At 38.4% G+C, this 22,786-nt stretch overlaps 1 protein-coding gene across 3 annotated transcripts in view; it reads left to right on the forward strand.

Annotated features, from left to right (window-relative positions):
- TSPAN14 (tetraspanin 14) overlaps positions 1 to 22,786 on the forward strand; it is a 44,740-nt gene that overhangs the window by 16,187 nt on the left and 5,767 nt on the right. For 2 of the 3 annotated variants that reach the window (XM_065670760.1, XM_065670762.1), the window contains exons 2-8: positions 1,179 to 1,276; positions 11,106 to 11,156; positions 15,904 to 16,050; positions 17,355 to 17,525; positions 19,646 to 19,771; positions 21,321 to 21,365; positions 21,850 to 21,969. In XM_065670760.1, the coding sequence (XP_065526832.1) occupies positions 1,196 to 1,276; positions 11,106 to 11,156; positions 15,904 to 16,050; positions 17,355 to 17,525; positions 19,646 to 19,771; positions 21,321 to 21,365; positions 21,850 to 21,969 (741 nt within the window). In that variant the 5' untranslated portion in view covers positions 1,179 to 1,195. Of the gene's footprint in view, positions 1 to 188; positions 335 to 1,178; positions 1,277 to 11,105; positions 11,157 to 15,903; positions 16,051 to 17,354; positions 17,526 to 19,645; positions 19,772 to 21,320; positions 21,366 to 21,849; positions 21,970 to 22,786 lie in introns of those variants that run through there. The other variant, XM_065670761.1, reaches the window with a different exon arrangement.

The raw sequence follows: 22,786 nt of genomic DNA on the forward strand, positions 1-22,786 counted from the left end.
TAGCTTTTATTGAATGGGATTCTCAAAGTTAACAGGTATTTGCTTCTGTTCTTTCTGTGAGGTTGTTCTTTGTACACCCAGGTGCAGGCTGTCTTCTAAAAAAAAAAAAAAAAAAAAAAAAATGTGGTGGTTATCTTCAGTTCTGTATTCCATGGTGCTTGGTTTCAGACACTGCTGGGTAGGCGTGATTTCTGCATGCTGTCTGTGAATGTCCAAGCCAGCATAGTCCTTGAAGCCTTTTCCTTAGTTATGAGGTGTATAAAAATTCTCTATGCTGCTTTTCTGCTGCAAGCTTTTCACTGACATTTTATGCGAGGAAAACATTTACCTCAAGGTGAGTGTAGGGTTGAAATATGGAACTGTTTTTTGTCTGTCTTAAGCAGTACTTCTGTGGTCAGCTCTCTGGAATGCAAGAGCTGTGGAGTGCTTTGTCTTCCCTGCTCCAGCTCTCAGTTTAACAGCTTATCCTCTGTTCTTTTGTTCCTACGCATGGCATTTCTGCAGAGGTGGTTTAGTTATCATACTCTGAAAAGCTGTAGTTCTCTGAAATATTGGAGCAACAGTTGCAGTTGAACCTTATCTTTACTGAATATACAAAAACACGGAAAACAAACTGCAGAGCAGACCAGCTTTTTAATGTTTGCAAGAATAAGACTTCTTATGGGGTACTGATTTGGTAAAGAAAAGTTGAAGTGTGGAAAAGATAGAGTACCACTGCCTATTGTATTTAGCAGTCTGTAGACATTGAGGTTTTCCAGGTAACAACTTCTAACATCTTACTAGCTGGGTGGATGTGTGATCTGCAGGGTATGTATTTACGCTTTTGTGTAAGTCCAAGCAGCTGTCTGTATAAGTAAAATGGTTTTGAAGGAGTGAGAAAACAGATGAATGTCAGCTTGCTGATGCAGACCTTCTAGGCTAATTGTATAGCTAGTTTCCTTTTTGGGTGTCTCTTCCTGTTACCACATCAGGGTGCTTAAAGAATATAGGGTTATTAAGTAACAAATACTTAGAGGGAGTTTAGAGTCAGCAGAAGTTTCTGAGCTGACTTTGAACATACTGCTGAATGTCATATGGTGCATGTTACTATAGTCACTTTCTCAACAAGAGATCTAGAAAAAGATTATTATTAAAACATTTCACTGCCTAATTATTCTCATTCTCTCTCTTATGTGCAGACGCTGTGCTATAGAAGATGCACTATTACCGATATTCTAATGCAGAAGTCAGCTGTTGGTACAAATACCTGCTCTTCAGTTACAACATTGTCTTCTGGGTGAGTACAAAATGTAGAGACTGAAATAGCTTAGGCATACCTCAGTTTTACTAACTTCCTTCCTCTGTTCAAGAGGCTGAAATATTTACCTGAAAGGAAATTGGTGTATGGTATGTCCTGGGTGTTTTGGAATTGAGAAAGCCTGTCCCATGTAATCTTTCCCTTCTTTGCCCGTTCCTCCTATCTTACCTTCTGAGTGAAGATAAAGGAGAGAAGCAGGTAAAAAGATGAAACTGTGTTGGTTTGTTTGGTTTTCTGTGTGTGGTGTTTTTTGTTTTTTTTTTTTTAGGGGAAAGGAAATATTTGCTTAAAGGATTTTTCAGAAGAAAAAATAGCATAGTCTCTACTGTTGCTGACAGTGATGATGAGAATGATGGAGGCTATTCAACGCTGGTTGTGTTTGGGCAAAGGTTAAAGCTTACTTAAAGCTTACTTAAGTGGTACATTGAGTTGCTTCCCTGTTAAGAGAAGTCTCTTCTGATATCTCCTTTCAGATCATCTTTGATCTCTGTGTTTGAGTGGTGTAGCTTAAACACACTATGCAGAAAAGAAAGGAACTGCTCCAGAGATGTGTCAACTTGGGGGCATTGCAACATAGTCAAGATTTTAAATGTCATGCTCTGTGGGCAGCAAAATTGTTTGATACACTCTTGAAACACTTAGCTAGGGACTAGCCTGCCTATAATGCATGTTCAGAATTGTGAATGTGAAAAGGGTGAAAAAGCAGGTGTGTGGTTTTAGATGTGTATGATGGTCAAAAATCACTAAAGCACCTAACTACCTTGGAAAAGAAGACTGTTATTCAAAGGTTAGTGCATAGTGTTGCATTAAAAATAGTTAACATGTTGTCGTGGTTTAAACAAAGTCAGCCATAAACCACATAGCCCATCCACTCACTCCCCCCACTTCTTGCCCTCCCCCTGCTTCCAGAGGGACGGAGAGGAGAATCAAAAAGAATGCAACTCCCACGGGTTGAGATAAGAACAGTTTAGTAACTAAGGTATAAGGTATAACACAAATCACTGCTGCTACCACCAATGATAATATTGATAAGAGAAAATAACAAGAGAATATGATACCACGGCCGAACGAGTCCGACACCCCCCCCCCCCCGAAGAGAGACCTTCCGGGTAACTCCTAGTTACATCCTGGGCGTGACATGCTGTGGTATGGAATACCTCTTTGGCTAGTTTGGGTCAGGTGTCCTGTCTCTGCTTCCTCCCGGCCTCCCTTCGTCCCCGGCAGAGCATGAGACTCACAAAGTCCTTGGCCAGAATAAACATTACTTAACAACAATTAAAACCAATCGGTGTTATCAGCTCTCTGCCCAGGCTGGAAGTCAAAACACAGAGCTTGCACCAGTTACTAAGACGGAGCAAAACGGCTCCTGGTAAACCCAGGACACGTGTCTGTGAAGGAAAGGTAAGGATGCGGTTCAAATAAACTTGATAATTCTTTTCAGAACTTGCAGGTCAAATGTTAAAGAGTTTGCACCTGAAGTCACAGAAACTGCAGGCATGGAGGAAGGGCATGGGTAGTCATGAAGAAATGCAGATCTGGCGATTTGCCTGGTGCTAGCCTCTTAGATTAATGTTCTGACTCAAAGTTGAAATATTTTCTTAGTATGTATAGCTCTTCTAAAAATGTTTAGATTTTTTTCAAATCTGAAAGGATCAGATAGTAAGAATGAAAGTACAGTATGTGGTTGAAGCAACTTCTTAAAGTTAAGAGTAAAAATTAATCCTGATTCTGACTCTTCTTAAGTAGACATGCTAGAGAGGACTGTATTTATTCTATTTGTTTATTGTGATTCCTTAAACCATGTCAACTTTTTACTACCTGAAGTTTAAGATATACAGAATTACTACCCAAATCGGTGTTTAACTTCAGTGAAAAATTGGATTTAGTATCTGAACATAAATTGCAAATTCTTGTTTGGTTTTGTCAGCAATTATTTTGTATTTGCTTGATTTACCCACATAAATTTCTGGTAAACTAGATTGGTGATTCTGCATATTTTGTCTGCTTTGGCAGTTTTTAAGGTAGAAAATAAGTTTTTTTTTAAAAACTGCATGTATTATGGACAAAAGTCTGAATTAATTTAGAATTGCGGAAAAGACTAGGTTTGTTCCAAATGGAAGGACAGGTTGGATGAGGCTTTGAGCAGCTGGTCAAGTAGGAGTTGTCCCTGCCCATGGTGGGAGGAGTTGGGACTAGATGATCTTTAAGGTTCCTTTCAACTCAAACCATTTTATGGTTCTGTGAACTTCTGGGGGTCATCTTGCCCAATTTTCTGTTGAAAGCAGGACCTATAGGGTAAGAAATAACTGCTCAAAGAGAAGAACTGGGAGTTTTAAGAGCTGCTTACTCACTAATTTTTTGTGGCCCTCAGCCTAATAAAAATGCTGGAAGGCCAGGTAGTGCTGGGGGACAGCATTTTTTGGTATGGTGGCTGAAAACCATGGAAGTTTTTGTTACTGCACCACCTCTTGTTTACTAGTGTAGTGTCTTGACATAGTATTGCATCAGTAAGCCACAGGGGTGTTTACTTGCGTAGGTAACAGGGCAGAAAAGATGTGTGTGGTTTGAGTAGAAACTTTTTTTCCAGGAAGGGTTAATTTGCCACAGTGTTGCCCAAGTGCAAATGTTTGTTAGTGATGACTTTTTCCCACTAGCAATTGAGGATTCCCATCATGGGCTTGTTTCAAAAAGTGTGTGCTCAAAGGCTACCAGCTCTGTAGTTACATTTCTTCTGTATATAGTACAACTCCTATGTAACTGTAATGAAGTGTGGTGCAATGAGGAGTAATATTCATCAAGCTGCTCTGGTTTTCAGAGAAATCGCTTTGTAACTGGGTAGGTGCTCTTCAGCAGGTAGCAGAGGGTATGTGAGAAATTGATTGGCTCTTCTATTCATGAATGTATTAGAATTGTCTAGACCTCTGCTTACTTTCTAGTGAGTCTTGTGAAGTGGGATCTATTACTGTTTTTGATGGGTAAACAACCTTTGAAAACCTGATTTATTTATTTATTTTTTCTGAAAGGCATTTGCCTCTGCTTTTTCACAGGAATTAATTTTGTCTCTTTCTGTTTTATTTTTATTCCCTGTGGAGCCATATTTCACTTCTTTCAAACTTATTTTTTACCGTATTCTCCTGAAATTAGTGATGACAATCCACAGGTTTTTTTTCTGTTCCTTAAAGAATCTTTTTTTAAAAAGATGCAGAAAAATTGGGGAGAATTTGAAATACAGTTTGTGCATTTCAGCTGATCTGTTGGCTTTAGGAACTGATTTTTTGAACAGGTACTATTTTTTGGTACCTTGCTCAGCAAATGGTCTGAGGCTTTGTTGTGGTTTAAACCCAGCCAGCAACTAAGTACCATGCAGTTACTGGCTCACCCCCTCCTCTCCTTGCCCCACTAAAATATCAGTGTGTTATCGGCATTATTCTCATACTAAAGCAGAAGCACAGCACTGTACTAGCTACTAGGAAGAAAATTAACTCTATCCCACCCAAAACCAGGACAGGCTTCTGAGAAGTTTTCGTCCTGACCTAGTAAACTATGTGCAGCTGCATTTCTTATGGTAAGAGTTTGGTACCTTCACTTGTAGAACAAGCTATGTAAATGTTGAGTGGGAGGGTAGGCACTCCTATAGGCAATGCATGAATCATTGAGCTGAACGGATGATTCAGGAGCCTATGACATCCTCCTGGCTGGGATGACTAGTCTAATGATCTCTTTAACTGGACAAATCCATCATGTGTAGAACGAAGTAAATTTTCTGTGTGCCTTAAGAACAGAAAGCCTACAAAATCAGAAAATGTAAACATGACTGGAAAAAAGCAGGAGTAAGGGAGGGAATATTGGTTTTGAGTTACTTTTCTTGGCTTGCATGACAGGTACCTGTGGGAACTTGTTTTGTGAGTGTTAGTGAGTGTGGCGGCTATATAATGAGTATGAGGGATAGTGTTTAGATAGGTAAGGGGACAGCCTTTTGCCTATTTAAGCTGTCACTGGAGATACCATGATAGCTCACCTTTGCCTCAACTCCTGACACAGTTTAGTCATGAACTAGGTAATTTGCATGTAAATAAAGTTGCAGTTGTTCGTCCCTCATGCTTGCTAAAGATGCATGTTGACTTCCTCATTGTAGTTCTAAAGTTAGTATCAGTGACTATAAATTTTAAAGTGAATAGTTTACGGTATATTTTTAATGGGTGGTTGGTTACTTCAGTTTGTATCATTTATCAAATACAGTTCACATGGACTGGGGTTGCACAAAATATTGAACTACGAGGACAAATATGACTTAATAATGACAAGCTCACAGTTTAATCAGCCCTTAATGATCTGTAAATTTTTTTAAGTTTTTTTTTTTTTTTCACATAAGCAGCTTCTCAGTAGAAGGTTCAATTCTGATGGCTTCAAATTGTACACAAGTGGCTTGCAAAAATTACTTTTCTCTTCTTTGTGCTTGGCTTTCCCTTGTGAGAAGGGGAATGGGGGTCGTAGGAAGGCTCTTGTCTTCCTAGGCATGATTTTAATGTGGGATTGCTTTATTCTCTTCTTGCCTTTTAAGCATGCTAATAAGATTTAACTCTTCAAGTACACTTGTTTTAATGAGTAGTGATGAGACAGTATTGCAACCATTAAGACAGCCCTGCAGGGAGTGCTCAAGAAGTTTAAGTGGAATTGCCTTATTACAGCAAGACTGGACCTCCTTTTGAGTTTTTAAAGCTTTCCCCCTCCCCAAATGGCTTCATTTGCCATTATGAAATTAAAAAGCCGCAGTAATAAAAGGTGAAGAGCTTGGTTCTAGCACCTTTCTGTTCCAAGTCATTTTGCAATTGAGTGAGTTCTGTGAAAGCCCCAGTGGAGGGAGGAGGCAGGGATGGATAACTGACCCCAGGGGGAGTGCAAGGATGACCTGTCTTGGGGTGCAGCACTGTTCTTATGCCTTCCAGCCTGGGAATTCTTGGGAAGGCCTAGAGAATGAAAGGCACTGCCTCAGTCATCTGCCTCTCATGCTTGCTGCTTTGTCTCCAGTTGAAGGATTTTTTTGGGTAGTCCAAGAATGGCACCTTGGCCAGGGTATGGCTATTTCAGTGAAGCATTGCATGTGTGCTCTGTCAAAGCCTTTTAGGTTGCATGTGTGCTCTGCCAAAGCCTTTTAGGTTGCACATGAGCTCACTGTCTCTCAGATGAATTGAAAGGACAGCAAAAAATAGCTTTTAGTTGCTGTCATCTTGATTTATCTTCTGATGCTTCGTAGCTTTGTTTGTAGCTCTTAAGGGTGTTTGGAAGAAAAAAAAAAAATTTTTTTCCCCTCATCCTATAGAAGCTGTGGCCTTTTTGCTCTGAACATGAAGGGCAAAAATTTTCTTAAGTCGGGAAAAGAATACCGAGTTCGTTTTTGCAAAGTAGGAGAAGACCGAGGGTAGCATTAAGATTTTCTTGGGTTTTGCAGTTTATGTTGTTTCTCAGGAACATCTGAAACAGCAAGGAAGAGGAAAGAATCCACCACCAGGTGGTTTCCTGACCCTGAGAGGAAAAGTCTTGGAGGAGACAAGGGTAGGAAGGAAGGAAGGCTGTAGGCTGCTGTTTGCTTCAGCATAGGTGGAGCTACAGAATAAAACAGGATTGTCGAGGGGGTGGAAGAAGTGTTCGCTGTGAGAGTAACATTTTGTGTTTACAAAAATTGAGTGCAATAAGAATGCATTCCCATTGTTTCTAACAAAATCATGAGGCAGGCTGTTCCAAAATCAGTTTGTGTGCAAGGGTTGTCTTGCAGGAATTACGTTTGCTGCAATCTAGATTTGAGAAACAAATTAGATCTGTTTTCTCAGTTAGTAGGGTGATTCTTAATAGCATAGACAAAGGAATTCAGAGTGTGGTTGAGAACAGATAATGCTTAAGTGGTCCTTGTACGTGGTGTCTGTGAGTTGGTGTCAGTGTTGTACATCTCCTGAGCCGAGGCTACAGCTCGATGTGATATGTTAATAATATGGATTTTTCAGTTCTAAAGCAGTAAATGACCAAATGCTGCTTAGTTTCCTGTTCAAAGGGGTATAGCTGAGCTGCTTTGTGTATGCTTCCATCTAATCTTTGCAGTATGTGGTTTAAATAACTCCATAGCACAGAATTGAATTGGGTAGTCAAGTTTGTTCTTGCTCACATATCCAGATTCTAGTGAAAGGCTAATTCCGAATATGCTTCTCTTGAAATAAAGTTGGCTTGCTCACTTTCACCTTGGGAACACATGTGGTTAGCATTGCTACTTCCCAGCTGCCTGTTCTCCCATTCGTGTGGCCAGTTAGTTCAGTGAGCTGATTGATGAAGGTTAAAACTTCTCTTTCAGTTCAGGCTGGACCAGTTCCCTTGTCTGTGTCATAGCAGTTAGTGGAATGCCTCTCTGAAAGAGTGCTAAGGAGAGGGTATTTTCCTAGTACTAATTATCTGTAGAACTCTGTATTGGGCATGCTCAATCACACTAACTTCTGAGGTAGTTTTATCACCATTGTGTGTTTTACAGTAGTTTCCAGGGAGATATTTTACAGTATCTTGTAATTGGCATCTCAAGCAATCTCATTCAGTTAAATAGCTACCATCTTACTTCCTTGAAAATTGGTTGTCTTGGTAATTGCGCCTGTAGAGCTGATGGCTTTGTTTCTTCTGCGGGTACATCATACTTCACTGTTTTTTTGCTAAAGAAACCTAATGTATGTGATTTGCTTCTAGTTGTTTTTCTAGTGAGAATTATGAATTGCTTAGGTGAATTAAGTTACAGATTTTTCCATGTTGATTCTATAAGACTAAGTTGATTTTTTTTCTACTGATAACTGTTTTACTTATAGGTAGTATGCATATGTGCCCATGGAAATAACTTTGCAAAAGTAGTGCAGATTTGTGAAACTGAACATTTAATAAAACGTGAGTTTGTATTCAGAGGTGAGAATGAAGCATGCTAGTGAAAAATCTACTTAATCTAATGCAATTTAAGACAATAATTGTAATGAAAGGCAACCAGTCTGAAGAGGACACCTTATTTGTATATTCAATAGCACATTATTAGTGTTACAGTAACATTAGCTTGTATACTGAATGTGGAAGTCTTCCCAGTTTTCCCCCTCATTTCTTAAGAAAAAGTTCCCAAATATCCAGCTGTGTCTACTGTGTAATTTACCTTGATTACTGCAAATTATGCCAACTGTTTTCACCTGTGTCTCAGCATTTCTGGAGCATTGGTAATGAGAAAGGGTAAAGGATGCATTGATTGCATTTGCTGTAAAACTCGATGACATACAAGTTGTGAGTATAGATTTTTATTTTTTTATTTTTATTTTTTATTGCTTCTTCATCTGAAAACCATTGGGTTAAGATTTAGGGGTAATCTGGGTCAATATTCTGTTTATATACATGTGGGTTTTTTTTTTAACAGTATTTTTAAAGCTGTGCTTTGATCCAAATCATTACTTTAAATATTCTTTGCCATTTAGAGTCTGAGATGAGTAGTTATTATGCTGTTGCTTATTAAGCAGTATCTGGAAATTTAACTTATTTAGCACTTCTTTGCCCCATTGTAACTCTTTACATCTATTAGGAGTTGATTTGATTAGTTAATCTGTGTGATTAAGCCCTAAAATATGGCATATAATACTTCTTGCCTAGATGGAAGTGTCAGATCATTTGAGTAACTGCTACTGAATGACATGAATGACACAGACCTTTTAGGCTTCCGCCCCCTCCCATTTCCCCCAGCAGAGTAAACCCAGAACATCTTAATTTGCCCTGACTGCAGTTTAGGGTCAGTAGGAAGTGAACCCAGTAGTACTTAAAATCTACACATATTTTCTTGTGTGACTGTGAGACAGTCTCATTTTTTTCTTCTTCCCTGTGCTGTGGGGAATTGCCTTTGATGCTTATTTAGTTCATGGGAGAGAGGAAAGGGCCCCCTTTTAAAGGCATTTGTTCATTTGTTGGGTATTACTTGTCAATGTGTATAAGGCTGGGTGGGTGGGGGTAGCAAACTCAGTCCTTTATATAGCATCATTTAGGTTGGAAAAGGCGTTAACCTAACACTGTCAATTTCACCACTAAGCCTTGTCTCTTAAGTGCTACATTTGTGCATGCCTGTCTTTTAAATACCTCTAGGGATGGTGACTTGACCACTTCCCTGGGCAGCTGATTCTAATACTTGACAATACTTTTGGTGAAGAAATTTTTCCTAATACTCAATCTAAACCTCCCCTGGAGCAACTTGAGGCTGGCTGTTTGCTCTCATCCTATAGTTTGTTACTTGGGAGAAGAGACCAGTCACCTCGCATCCATCTTCCTTTCAGGTGATTGTAGAGAGTGATAATGTCTCCCCTCAGCCTCTTCTTCTCCAGACTGAACAAAGCCTAGTTCCTTCATTATTCCTCACAGAACTTATTCTCTAGATCCTTCACCAACTTCATTGTTTGGACATTTCAGCACCTCAGCGCCTTTTAAGGTTACATAGACACAGTGGTACAATGTGTTGCTTGCTATGTTGTGTACCTGCAATTGGTAGCCACAGTTACATAGTTACTGCATGTTGGGCTGGGACAAAGGGACCATCTTAAAACAATAAGGAACTCATTCATGGGCACAGCCACATCTTGGTTGTGTTTGAAGGATCAAAGGAGAATATCCAGGATTGGTGGTACCAAAAGGATGAATTATTTGACAGCTTGGGGAAGTGACCATTCAGTTACCTAACTTGGCAAAAGAACTAACTTTTAAGGTGTCCTAAAGTGAACTGCCTTCATTATAATGTTAAAAATCACAACCACAGGTCAAAAAGACCCTGGCCCAGGTGACGACGCTTCTCCTGAGTATTCCCGAGTAGCTAGAGATGACAACACAGCAAATATTATTATATGTAAATTACAACCAGTCATTGTAACTGGGAGTTTACTGCCTTATAACTTTTGTGTATAAATATAACAAAAAAAGCTGGCATTGGAGTGCTTGATTTGCGGAACAGTCCACTGAGCAAGCAGGCCTGAATAAACAATATCTCTCGTGAGCACATGGAACTGGTTTACTGCACGCTGAGCACAAATCCGCTTTTCGGACAACAATAGCAGAGTAGAATGCCATTTTAAATAATGAGGGGGAGCTGCCCTCGGTTTGCAGAGAGGTCATTTTAGTTTGAGTATTGAAATGGCATTGATTGTTAAAATGCCTGACAGTGGAGAAAAGAAATAAAAGACTAGAACAAAGATCTCATGCTTCATTTGGATTAATATAATTCATAAATATTTATTATACAAACATTTGGTGTAGGGTATGTACATTGTCAATAGATTTGTTGCTTATTAAAAGTAAGTGGATGGACCATTATTTCAGCCTAATTCAAAGGGGCTTTAAACAAACCATATCTAATTAGAGAAGAGGCTAATATAGTGAGCTTTGATAAGTTTTGAGGAGCTAAGCATGGCTACTGCCTGGGGGTGGCACTGTAAAATGACTAGGGAATAACCTCAAAATGCATTAAATATTCTGAAATCTTCTGTGCAGGCAAAAGGTTTAGAGCAGGTCACTGGGACAAGGATAATTCCTCTTTGTATGCTACTGTGTGAAATTGTTAATTTAGTCCTGTGTGCTTCTTGAGTAATCATGAATAATCAAATTGAAATACTTTTAAACAGTAGATTATGTAATGGAAGAATGCTATGGAATAAATACTGTTGTCTGAGATTACAGGCAATACTTGTTTTTACTTTAGCAACAGTGCGAGTGCTTAAGTGTTTTGAGAAGGTGTTGATTATTGTATCTAATTATTTTTTTCTCTTTGTTTTAGCTAGCTGGGGTGGCCTTCCTTGCAGCTGGTCTGTGGGCATGGAGTGAAAAGGTAAGGGTAGAAATGACTGGTCTTTGGTGGCTGCCCTCTTCTACCTCTGCCCCCATAAAACTACTTCTGCAGGAAGCAGCAAAGATTGAATGTAGCACCTGAGCTCAGGACCATGTTTGAATGATCTAAACTGAGTTTAGTTGGAGTTTTATTCTTGATCAGGTGTTAAGCCGTGGCCCTTGATGTTTAGAATTTTTTTGTAAACTTTTAAGAGCAGGATGCTTGGGAGAACTTAATTTTTACTATTAGTCCTTACAAACTGGTTCTCTTTTGAAAGCATGCTTTCTAAAATACAGATCTCTACCCACCTCTTTTTGCTACAAACAAGAAGCATTTGGGAGAAATGTAAACGATACCTCATTTTAATTTTTTTTAAAAAAAGAGCCCAACTAAACAAAAATCAAACAAACAAAAAAACCCCAAACACAAACGCACATCTTGGGAACTATCATTCTGAAGTATTCCAGTCTTCAGGCCATCTACTGTCTTCCGCTTGGAACTTCCTATGGAGTTGCTTAAGTTACTGTGTCTCTATGCAGAGGCTCAAACCTGGGGAACATGATCTAACTAAATAAGGCTTTTATATTTATCAAAGGTTTCTTCTAGTGAATGACTTCCTCAGAGGAAGTCTGTTGTGAGCATGTACCTACAGAGATCTCCTGTTACAAAGAGATGGTATAGGTATGGAAATGAATGGTTCACTCCTTTGTTATGAATGTAGAAGCATGGTTTTGATATTACTGCAAGCAGTAGGAAAAAGTGACAGTTACTAGCAGATTTACTGATCTTGAATCTTAATTAGCAGTGGAAAGCAGGTGCCCTCACTTGTACTGCTGGGTAGGAAGAGTTTAATTACCATTGTGGTGTAGCATTTCCTTAATCAGTGTGTATACACAGCAGCTACCCACATAAAACAGGGAGGTTCTGGGATTCCACATACAGAAAGGTTCTAGGATTCTTCCACTTTTTGGAAGTGAAAATGTTTTATGATGATCTTAATGCTGAGGTATGTATTCTTCTCCCCACTCCCTATGTGTGTGCAGGCGTTCTTACAACTAAATAAGTGATGTGACTGATACATAGTAAGGAGCCTGTCTCCACTCAAATGCATTTACCTCTTAGCCTGTTGTTATAGAAGGGTTTTATTTCCAGTCCTTTAGAGAGAGTGTTAATCTTGTCTTGAATTTGTATTCTCTCAAGTTCAGACATCATCTTCTGTTCTGTGATGAAGCACATAGGGTATATATGGTTGAAGGGACTAGCTCACAGCTACCTCTAATTGCCAGAGGGACTTTATGGTACACTGAAGTTACTAAAAGGCAAGGACAGATTCTTTGTGTCTTTATTGCTTAAATTTTGCCTGAACTATTTCTGTTCTCTGTTCTAACTTGCAAATAAGGGCTTCAAAGCTTTTCCTGTGGTTTTGAACTTCTGAATGGCTTGTAAAATCTGTACATGTCTGTTGTTCTTTGTGATGTGGACAGTCTTTCATACTAATTACTGTTCTTCAGTCATAGTGTTTGTATGGATCTGTTTGTTTACAGATAAATACCTTGGTGAACAATAGATAGGAAGTAAGAGAAAAACATTCCAGAAGCTGTGCTGCAGCAGTAAACTGAAACATAAATTACATGTGGTGGAAAAGTTTTGAACATCCTGTCTCTTAAATGCAACCTGAAGTACATTGGGTCCCTTTAACTTCTTTGGTTTTTCTTTTTCCATGAATACTGTGTTATAATGAGTTAATATAATGTTATAATGTGTGACAATCAACATCCAGTTTACAGAACTTCGGACTGTAGTGACAGGACAAGGGGTAATGGGTTAAAACTTAAACAGGGGAAGTTTAAATTGGATATAAGGAGGAAATTCTTTCCTGTTAGGGTGGTGAGGCACTGGAATGGGTTGCCCAGGGAAGCTGTGAGTGCTCCATCCCTGGCAGTGTTCAAGGCCAGGTTGGACGAAGCCCTGGGTGACATGGTTTAGTGTGAGGTGTCCCTGCCTATGGAGGGGGGTTGGAACTGGATGATCTTGAGGTCCTTTCCAGCCCTGGCTATTCTATGAGTCTATGATTATAAGAAATCAGCTCTGCCCTTGTCTGATGTGTTTTATGGTTTCCATACTAATGTATCTCAAAACAGTAACTGGTTTGGCATCTGTTAATGGGATGTATTAGAGATGTTTTATTTGAAGACAACCCATGTTTGCCCTCTGTTGGCAACACACTTCAGTTGAGATGGTGGCATAATGCTTACAAAGAGGAAAGCAAATTAAGCTTGTACAGTTGAACTCTTAATTCAACGTTCCAGGTGACTGAAAGGAAGACTTAAAGGCTGAGTTTTATTCTTGGATTTTTTGACAGTGATTTCAGGTATCAAACTTCATTCCTGTATACCTGTAGGAAATGGAAGTGCTGTTTTAAAGGGCAGTCTGGGCCTCAAAGAGCTTTTACCATCCTGCAGATGGCACAGGCAGAAGCATCCTTAGAGAGATGAGTGCGGTGGAATGAAATAGTGCCCTGAATTAATTCTCTTGTTTACTTCCTTCCTTCAGGATTTTTCACTTAGCATCTTCTGTTGGGCAAAAAGCACCCTACGACCTTCTTTGCAAAAGAGAATGTTGTAAACATCAAACATGAACATGAAGAAACTGTTGTGAACTCAGCAACATCTGAGGGTGAATAACAGAGCCCAGTTCCTGCCAACTGTTCTTCATAAAATGTTTTGATCAGAGGAAGTTTTCTTCCAAAAAATGTTGCTTGAGCAAGTGACATTGTCTGAAAAAAAGCTTCTGTTTGTGTTGGAAAGGAGATGGCTGGAAATAGTTGTGAAAGTTTCAATATCCTGGTCACAGTGTTTGGTTTCATAGTGTATGGGTTCTACAAAGACATTAGCCTAGCTAATCTTGGCATGTCTTTGATTTTTGGGTTCTGAGACAAGGTTTGATTAGGTAGGGCTCTCACAATTAACCCAGAAGACCAAGTTTGATAGTTATCTGTTGATAGTTGTGTTACAGTTTGTAAGAATGGAAGTGTGTTATTGGTGACACTGACTAGAAAAGTCTTTGCTTCCCAAGACTTTGAATGCTGTGATATCTGTGAACTGTGACCAATTTTTAATAGGCTGTTTCAACTGTTAGTCAGCAGCTATTGCGAGGCAATTCTAAATCCTACAGTTCATTTGTTATTTCTTTTCATTCTTTCAACCAGTTTTGATAAAACAACCTTATTGTCTTGCTGTTGCCAAATCAACAGCTCTAATGAGATCTGTTATAGAACAAATTCTGAAAGAAGATGAATTCCTATGTATCACTGCAGTACTGTAAATCAGTGTGTTTTCATCAGCTGAAGTTTCTCCATGTGCACGTTTTATTCTAGTGCTGTATTTTGAAGACATTATTTTTATTAAGTAAGTATTGAAATAGAAAGTGACACAGTTTTTTCCAAGGTATTCTCTTAGAATGTATATTCTTTGAACTTAACTCATGCTACTCACGTGTTTGTGCTAGGTAAGAATTTGCATTCTCTTGGTGGTGTTAAACTGCTTATATGAATTACTTTGAGTCTTGCTGATATCTTACACTGAACAAAATTAGCTTTGGAATATGCTTTATTAAAAAAAAAGATAATAGACATGTAATGATGGGATATTGTAGTGTGTTTTGTTATTTCTCCGTTTGAAAAGGAAAGTATATCCTTATTAAATGTTCTATGTATTGCTGATGAGTGTATGACAAAAACTTAATACTATTGCAAGGCTGCCTGGATGAGCTTACAAATTTTTTTTTTAAAAGCTTGTTATGTGTATTTGATGGAATTTTAATGGTAGCTGGTGTATAAACTTAATTCCTTTAAAACCTAATCTAGACATAAGGGCTTCACTGTGCTAGTGTTATGTTTTCATAGATTTAGAAATTCTGTCTTACGATCTAGACAGACAGGCTTAGTAGGTGAGAATTTTGTCCAGATAAGTGGTGTGTCTGGATAGTGAGGAAGAAAATATTGTTCCTGAATTAGGAAAATATGAAGTATCTTATGTGGAATAGATAACTGGTTTTGGTGTAAGAATTTTATCTGGGATGAAATGGGAATATTTGGGCTTTACTCTGTATTTTGCCAGATTTTGGAGGAGCATTTCTAAGACTGTTCAGCACTAGAAGGGGTATAAGTAAAATGTTGAGACAAGAAAAACCTTCAAGCTTCCCTTGGAAACTAAAACAAGATTTTGTCCCCATCCCTTAAAATGTCAGCCATAACCTGCTTTGTAGTTTATGTCTCTCCCTTTCTGCCACCAAAACATAAGGATTGGTAAAAAATCCTTAGTTTTTCTTGGACTTCATAATGCCCTTCTGATTAATGTATTTCAGGTTAATATAAAGCATTAATTCTTTTGCCTTGAAACTGAATGAATATTCAGTGATAATATCAAGCTTTTGGCCCCATCTTGTGGAAGCTTGTTTGGCCAGTAGACCTAGAAGAATGTAATCTGAGACTGCACTGGTTGTACTTACTTAAAGTATTATTAGCTATAGCTTTGCATTAATATTTCCTCTGCTATGGTGAAGAAAATTGGCATTCTCAGTAACCATGTTACAGTAAGAATTTTCCATGAGGATCAATTGTTGGCAAGCTCAGGGTTTAGCAACTAATTCATTTGGAGTCATCTGGAAACCATGGACATCCAGAAGAAATGCTTAATGAATGCTTAAAGTGGTCGCCTTTTTCTGCTACCCTATTTTTCTCTTTCAGGGTGTATTGTCTGATCTGACAAAGGTAACTGGTCTTCATGGTCTGGACCCAGTGTTGCTTGTGTTAGTGGTTGGAATAGTGATGTTTACTTTGGGATTTGCTGGCTGTGTAGGAGCACTGAGAGAAAACATCTGCCTTCTAAAGTTTGTAAGTAACACCTTTATATGAGTGGATTATGTATGAGAAAGTTGGTAATGATGGGTGAAGAACTAGTAGCAAACTCAAATAATTAATTTTTAGAACTTTGTTCCAGTGTATCACAATGTTTGTTACAACTTAGTCCCCTAAAAAGCTTCTGAGTAGTGATATGAAAGCAGCATATGTTCAAACCTACATATATATTTTCCCTTTCCTGGAAAGTGTTTCTCCCCTTTTTTATTTATTCTGCTATACAGTGGTGATGTTAAAGTACTGTATACCAGAATCTAACATTGTGTATGTAATATCACAGAATATGATGTTTGGAACATATTCAGTGTTCCAAACTGAACAAGAATTAGGAATTGCTGGGAGGAGATGGGATAGTGGCTTAGGAAGAGCAAAATCCCCTAAAAATTTGATTGGAGCACCTCCTGTATGAAAATAGGCTGAGAAAGTTGGGACTGTTCAGCCTGGAGAAGAGAAGGCTGCGTGGAGACCTCATAGCAGCCTTCCAGTACCTGAAGGGGGCCTGTAGGGATGCTGGGGATTGACTTCGTCAGGGATTGTAGTGACAGGACAAGGGGTAATGGGTTAAAACTTAATCAGGGGAAGTTTAGATTGGATATAAGGAGGAAATTCTTTCTTGTTAGGGTGGTGAGGCACTGGAATGGGTTGCCCAGGGAGGTTGAGGTTGTGAGTGCTCCATCCCTGGCGGTGTTCAAGGCCAGGTTGGATGAAGCCTTGTGTAGGATGGTTTAGTGTGAGGTGTCCCTGTCCATGGCAGGGGAGTTGGAACTAGATGATCTTGAGGTCCTTTCCAACCCTAACTATTCTATGATTCTATGATTTAAAAATTTTTTCTAAATGGGTAAAACTTGGGGACTTTGACAGTGTCAGATCTCTTACATTTATATTTTTTTTTTTATACTGAGGCTGCTTCTTTGCTTTAGATCTGAAAACGAGCTGAACAAAAAAATTATAAAACTGGAAACAATTCAAGAAGTAACATCAAGACTACTTCAGCCCTGTATTTTGCACGTTCTTATTTATTAATATTATCACTGCTCTGCATAATGACTGTGGTGTGGTGCTTATTTTACTGTCGAGTTTAGGTGACCAAAATAAAGATAACTCTCCCTCTTGGGTGTTTCTTTACATTGTATTCTCACTTTAACAGGCTGTGTTCTCATAGTATTTGTAGTGAGTAAGAATTTTAACCTAATTCTCTATGTCTGTTTCTGGTGGAGTTGGAGTAGAGATGCATTCAAAATGAATGGATATTTTCTAATTTGTGCCTTTTATTTTCACAGTTCTGTGGAGCAATTGTGTTTATATTCCTGCTGGAGGTGGCAGTGGCAGTTCTGGCTTTCCTGTTCCAGGACTGGGTGAGGGACAGGGTCAAAGAATTCTTTGAGAATAACATTAAATCCTACCGCGATGATATTGACCTCCAGAACCTCATTGATTCGCTGCAGAAAATTGTAAGTTCATAACCTATCACTAGTCTTATGTGTTCTAGGAGTGTATGTAGGTTTGGAAGTTTTCCTTTTAGTTAACGGTTTTATCATATTCTGTAGTTAATAGTGCCATGTTACAGATGTGCTGGTTTGCTCTTTTTGCACTGAAAGCGTCAGGGAAGCAAGATATTCTAAGAGATAGTGCTGTTCTAACTGTCAGTGTGGAAGCTGTACCAAGCATCCATCTGTCTTTGACCTTCTGCACTTGCTCCCCTGTTCTTATCAGTGTTGCACCAGTTTAAGAGGTGAGGAACAAAAACACTATCCTGAGAAAATTGTGCACAGCGGTTGTATAGTACTTGGTTGCCTGCTGGGGTTAAATCACAACAGTTAGCTGTATATTGCCAGCAGGTTACCTGTCCTGTTCATTCAGTCTTGTGTACATTGTTATGGAAGCATCCTCTGACTAATCCACCTGGTTGGATTTCAGTGCTGTTTTGCTTTAGCTTTTTGTGCTACGGGCACCTTTTTGTAAGGTAGGGCTCCTCCTGGCCATGACCAACACCAGTAATTTTCTCACTATTGCCCACTCTGTTGTTCTTTGTTTACCTAGTTTCAGTATAGTCATCCAGGCTAATACGCTAAGCTGATTTATAGTTGAACTCCAATTAAATACTTTTCAATTAAAATAAAAGGGTGAGTGTACCAAGAAGAGTTCAGTAGCCAGACTAACATGCTAATAAGCCTGAAAAAGGAAGGACCAGAAAAATCTCTCCATTGGCCTGTCATTGATTCATACTGGAAAGTACTGAGGAAGGAAGGATGCAGTGTGGATAAGCAAGTGTAGTTCTGTAGGGGCTGAACAACAAGGTGGAGCAGTGAGTTCAAGTGTCTCAGTGAAGCCCATCTTCTATGGAGTATACTTATTAGGCTGACTTGCTCTGTTCTCAGTGTGTGCCTTGGGACCCTGAGAGATTTTTGTAGGCAGCTTCCTGCTCTGGCTAACTTTATTGCTTTCAGGCCTGTAAGTGACCTCATAGTGTGTACCTTACAGAATTAGATTAACATGCTTTTGGTGGTTATGTCTTCTTTACAATAGTGTAGATGTGTCAGGGAGGAGAGACTAGAAAGACAAAAACCTCTTCTGCTTTCTTCATGGTAAATGACTGTTCTGTTCAGCTCCCCTTAGTTATATATGCACTGTGAAAACTTTACAAAAACAACTGTTTGCATCTATTGCTGTCACAATTTGATAGCTCGTGAATCCATTTATTGACTTCAAGTTTTTGTGGTCTTACAGACAGTTAGATTGATACAAGTTTTGTGAAGATGGGTGTTGGGCAGAGGAAAGATTCTAGAGATATCCCAAGAGGATGGAACTTCATAAAATACCAGGAAAACCTGTGTGATGGTATTTCAAGTACTCAAATTCTAGAGAAAGATTTGTGTCCTCAGATATTCAGTCTAGTAAGCTGTAAGGCTTAACCTAATAAGAAACTAGCTTTCATTAGTTCAAGAAATTGAACATTCCTTATAATGTTGTGATTTCGCTGAACTGCAAATTGTGATAACTGCATTACACTGTTAAAAAGTATTTCACATAGGTTTCTTTACCTAGAGTTGACTGACCTTTGAGCTAGTGAGACTTTACCAGTTAATTCATTTGGATATAAAAACCTTCTCATTTAAAAGGAAGGAAGTATGTTCTAAAGTGCTTAGATCCACGTTTTACAGTAAACATGAAGATTTAAAGATGGGGTTGCAAATTTAAAGAAATTTTTTTAGTAATTTTTCTGGTTTGGTTGACTTGGAAACAATGGGGTAGAAAGCATTTGTTAAACTATTTTGTTGCATCATTTATGGATGTTCACTGATTGCATCTAGCAATTACCTCTAAAGTGATAATTTTTATGATTCTGCTTGTCACGCTGACACCTATTTCCAGGAGCAGTATGCCAAATGTATTGCTTTGATTTCATAGAACTAGTTTATTGATTACTGACATTTTACTCTGGTGCTGCTGTTAATTCTGCACAGCGTTAGAGGAAGTGAAGATAAGCAAGTATCATTCCAGAGAATGCGTTCAGTGGATAAATTGTCTCTAAAATATTCCCAAATGCTAAGAGTTTGTTTTTCTGTTACAGAACCATTGCTGTGGTGCCCAAGGGCCAGATGACTGGGACTTCAACATATATTTTAACTGCAGCAGTGAAAGCAAAAGTCGTGAGAAGTGTGGTGTTCCTTTTTCCTGTTGTATACCTGATCCTGCAGTAAGTTGTTTCCTGGCTTTGTATTGTTCTGATGTTGTTGGAGAGCTATGAAAGGAAGCACTTCCTGAATAAAGTGTGATGACTAGGGCTTTAAAAAGTCATCTGAATGATCAAAAATTACTCTTGTGCATACAAACTCTTTTCATGTTTCTGTTCTGTACTTTATAGAATCCAAATGTGGCAACCTGTTCTTCCATGGCTTGAGTGACTGATTTTTATTCCCCTACCCCAATGTGTTATTGCATTGAATTTCTGTCCTTTGTCTAGCTTGTGAGGACCTGAGAGCACTGTATAAGCAGTGCTTGCTCTAGTTAATATAACAACACCCCTCTGCCAAACAGGAGTAACTGTTCTGGTTGTTTATCAGCAACTAATAAAGTGCTTATGCACAGTCTCAGTTTAAAGCATGTTGAGTAAATTCTATGGTTTTGCCAAGATTTAGGTGAGATCTATTTACTAAACTTCAGGAATCTAACCTTTTCAATGAAGCCAGAATGTGGAGGTAGGACTAACATATAATGCTTGACAGTATTAGTAGGAATAGTTACAGCTCGAAGTTGGTCTAGAAGTCTATATGTGGAATAGATAACCCTTGATAGGTTATACTGAGGTTTTTGATTATCTTGGAAATCAGCCAAGGAAAGACTTTGTCAGGGAAATATTCCATGTTCAGATTTCCAAGTTATTATTTTCTACTTTAATTTGAATCGGTACTATTCCACTGCTGTATTTAAGGAGACATAAGTGTGGTTAAATCTTCTTAAGATGAGATTTACTCCTAATATTTCAATATAACTCACTATGCATTGTTTGAATTGTGCTATAATTGTGTAATACTTAAGTTTTCATAAGGCTCATGCAGAGGAAACAAGTCTTAAATGGAATGTCTTTGCATCTGTGGAGATGAATATTGTCATTGGGTTGTGTGGGGTTGTGATTTGGAAGGTTTTTTTGGTCTTCCTACATGGGATCTGCAGCTGGAATATTTTGTCTTCATGACTAGGTATATCTTGGAGCTGGGTTATATGTGAGACTGAACTATCAACTGAGGGGCTCAAGTAGCTTGCAGCTGTTATTTATTTTAACTGATTGGAGTAGCAAGTTGTATACCACTTGAAATGATGGAATTGTAAGGTGTGTGTCTTCACTGCAGGTATAAATGAATCAGCCTGGTACCTTTATTATTACCTCAGTGTTTAGGAGTTATGTGTAATACCTAAATGAAACTGATCTTGGAAATGCAAATGTCTTACTTGTATGCTGGCAGTACATTTGCTATGCTTTATGTTAAAAAGTCCTTGCTAGTTGAAAGCCAAGTGATAGAAGCAGCTAGGATTTCTAGTGGAGGATGTTTTCCTGTGAGTATACACCTGTGCTTTGTCATTACTTTTCTTGTATTCTGCTAGTGCTTTGCTCATTTTTAGTAAAAATACTTCTTAAAATGCTTGGCTCCGAAGGTCCGGATTTGTTTGTGAAATCTAAAAAAATTTCTGTAAACAGAAGTGAGTAAAATTCAGTTGATTTATTTTAAATCTCTCTTGCTTTGCAGCAAAAAGTTGTGAATACGCAGTGTGGCTATGATATCAGAAAGAAGGTAAGGTACTGGGGTCTTGCTGTCTGTCATTCTGTGCTTGCATAAGCAAAATTTATAAAAATGGTGAAATTGCTGATAGTTATGTCAGCTTAAAATTCTGGGAACTAATTGTCTGTGCCTCATACTGCAAGTAAACCTCTACAGTGAGAGGGTGGAGAAAATAAGTGATGGAATGGGTAAAGAGAAAGGTGTGGTTCAAAAAGGGGTAGGACTTACGTATCAAATGTGCATTTCAGTTATTAGTTATAATAGTCTAACTCTGAATTCTATTATCTGCTAATTGTAAAGTATTCTAATAACAGGACTTGCAGAAAGATAATAATATCAGTGTCTGACATTCCCTGATTTAATCTGGGCATACATCTATTTCTAGAGTCTGGTTAAAAACATTGCTGCGTAAGTGACAAGTTGTCTACCTATATCATGTGATTGTTCTTATAATAAACTTGATCAGAGAAGTGATATTCTTCCTCTCTACATTCAGAGCAAGAGTCAATGGGATGATCAGATTTTTGTCAAAGGATGTATTCTTGCCCTTGAGGCTTGGTTACCCCGAAATATCTACATTGTTGCAGGTGTCTTCATAGCTATCTCACTGCTCCAGGTTAGTTGCTTTTGTTATACTACTTTGAAAAAATTTTCAAGTTTGCAGATGCAGACCTACTGAAGGCAAAAGTAGTAATGGTAAACGCAGAGTTAATAGTTTGACACAGGGCGTTTTTGTAGGTATGAGAATACTATGGCAAAAGAAAAATTATAGGGGCAGGGACTTAGAGTGAAAATATCTGATTTCATCTAATTCTGTTGAAATTATATTCCTCAAAGCGATGAAGGTCACTGTAGAAGTACAGTGCTATTATAATCCATAAAGTATATGATGATTTTATATTGTTAGCATATTGTTAATATATAATGATTACATAATGTGATAAAATATTTCTTATGTTTCAATGTTCCCTGAGGCAAGGGAAGTCTGGTCATCTGCTCCAGTAGATCTGACCTATAGCCTTCTATCACAAATGTGAAATGATTGAAATACAGTTCTGCCTATGTTAAAACTACCACTTAGCTGTCTGTAAGTGACGTATAGCATACTGCTCAAAAGAAGTTGAGACCATGAGAACAGGGAAATTGGTGAACAGGATGCAAATGTGATATTAACAGAACCAGATGAAGCTGCTGTGGCTTCTTCAAATACTTTGTGGCTTGGTACATCAAAGAACAAAAATTCCCAGTAAAACCTATTGGATTACCTCTTTCAAAGAGGATCCTGCTTTCATTAAGGCAGCTGTGTACGTTTACCTAATTTTTTTTTTTTTTTTAATATAGTACCACTAAGGTGGGAAATAACGAAGTTGTTGGCCTACTACAGAATGTATTTTACATTTGACTGAAAACAATGTAGTGCTGGCAAAATGCCT

This window comes from Lathamus discolor, chromosome 3, assembly GCF_037157495.1.
Source record: "Lathamus discolor isolate bLatDis1 chromosome 3, bLatDis1.hap1, whole genome shotgun sequence".
NCBI lineage: Eukaryota > Metazoa > Chordata > Aves > Psittaciformes > Psittacidae > Lathamus > Lathamus discolor.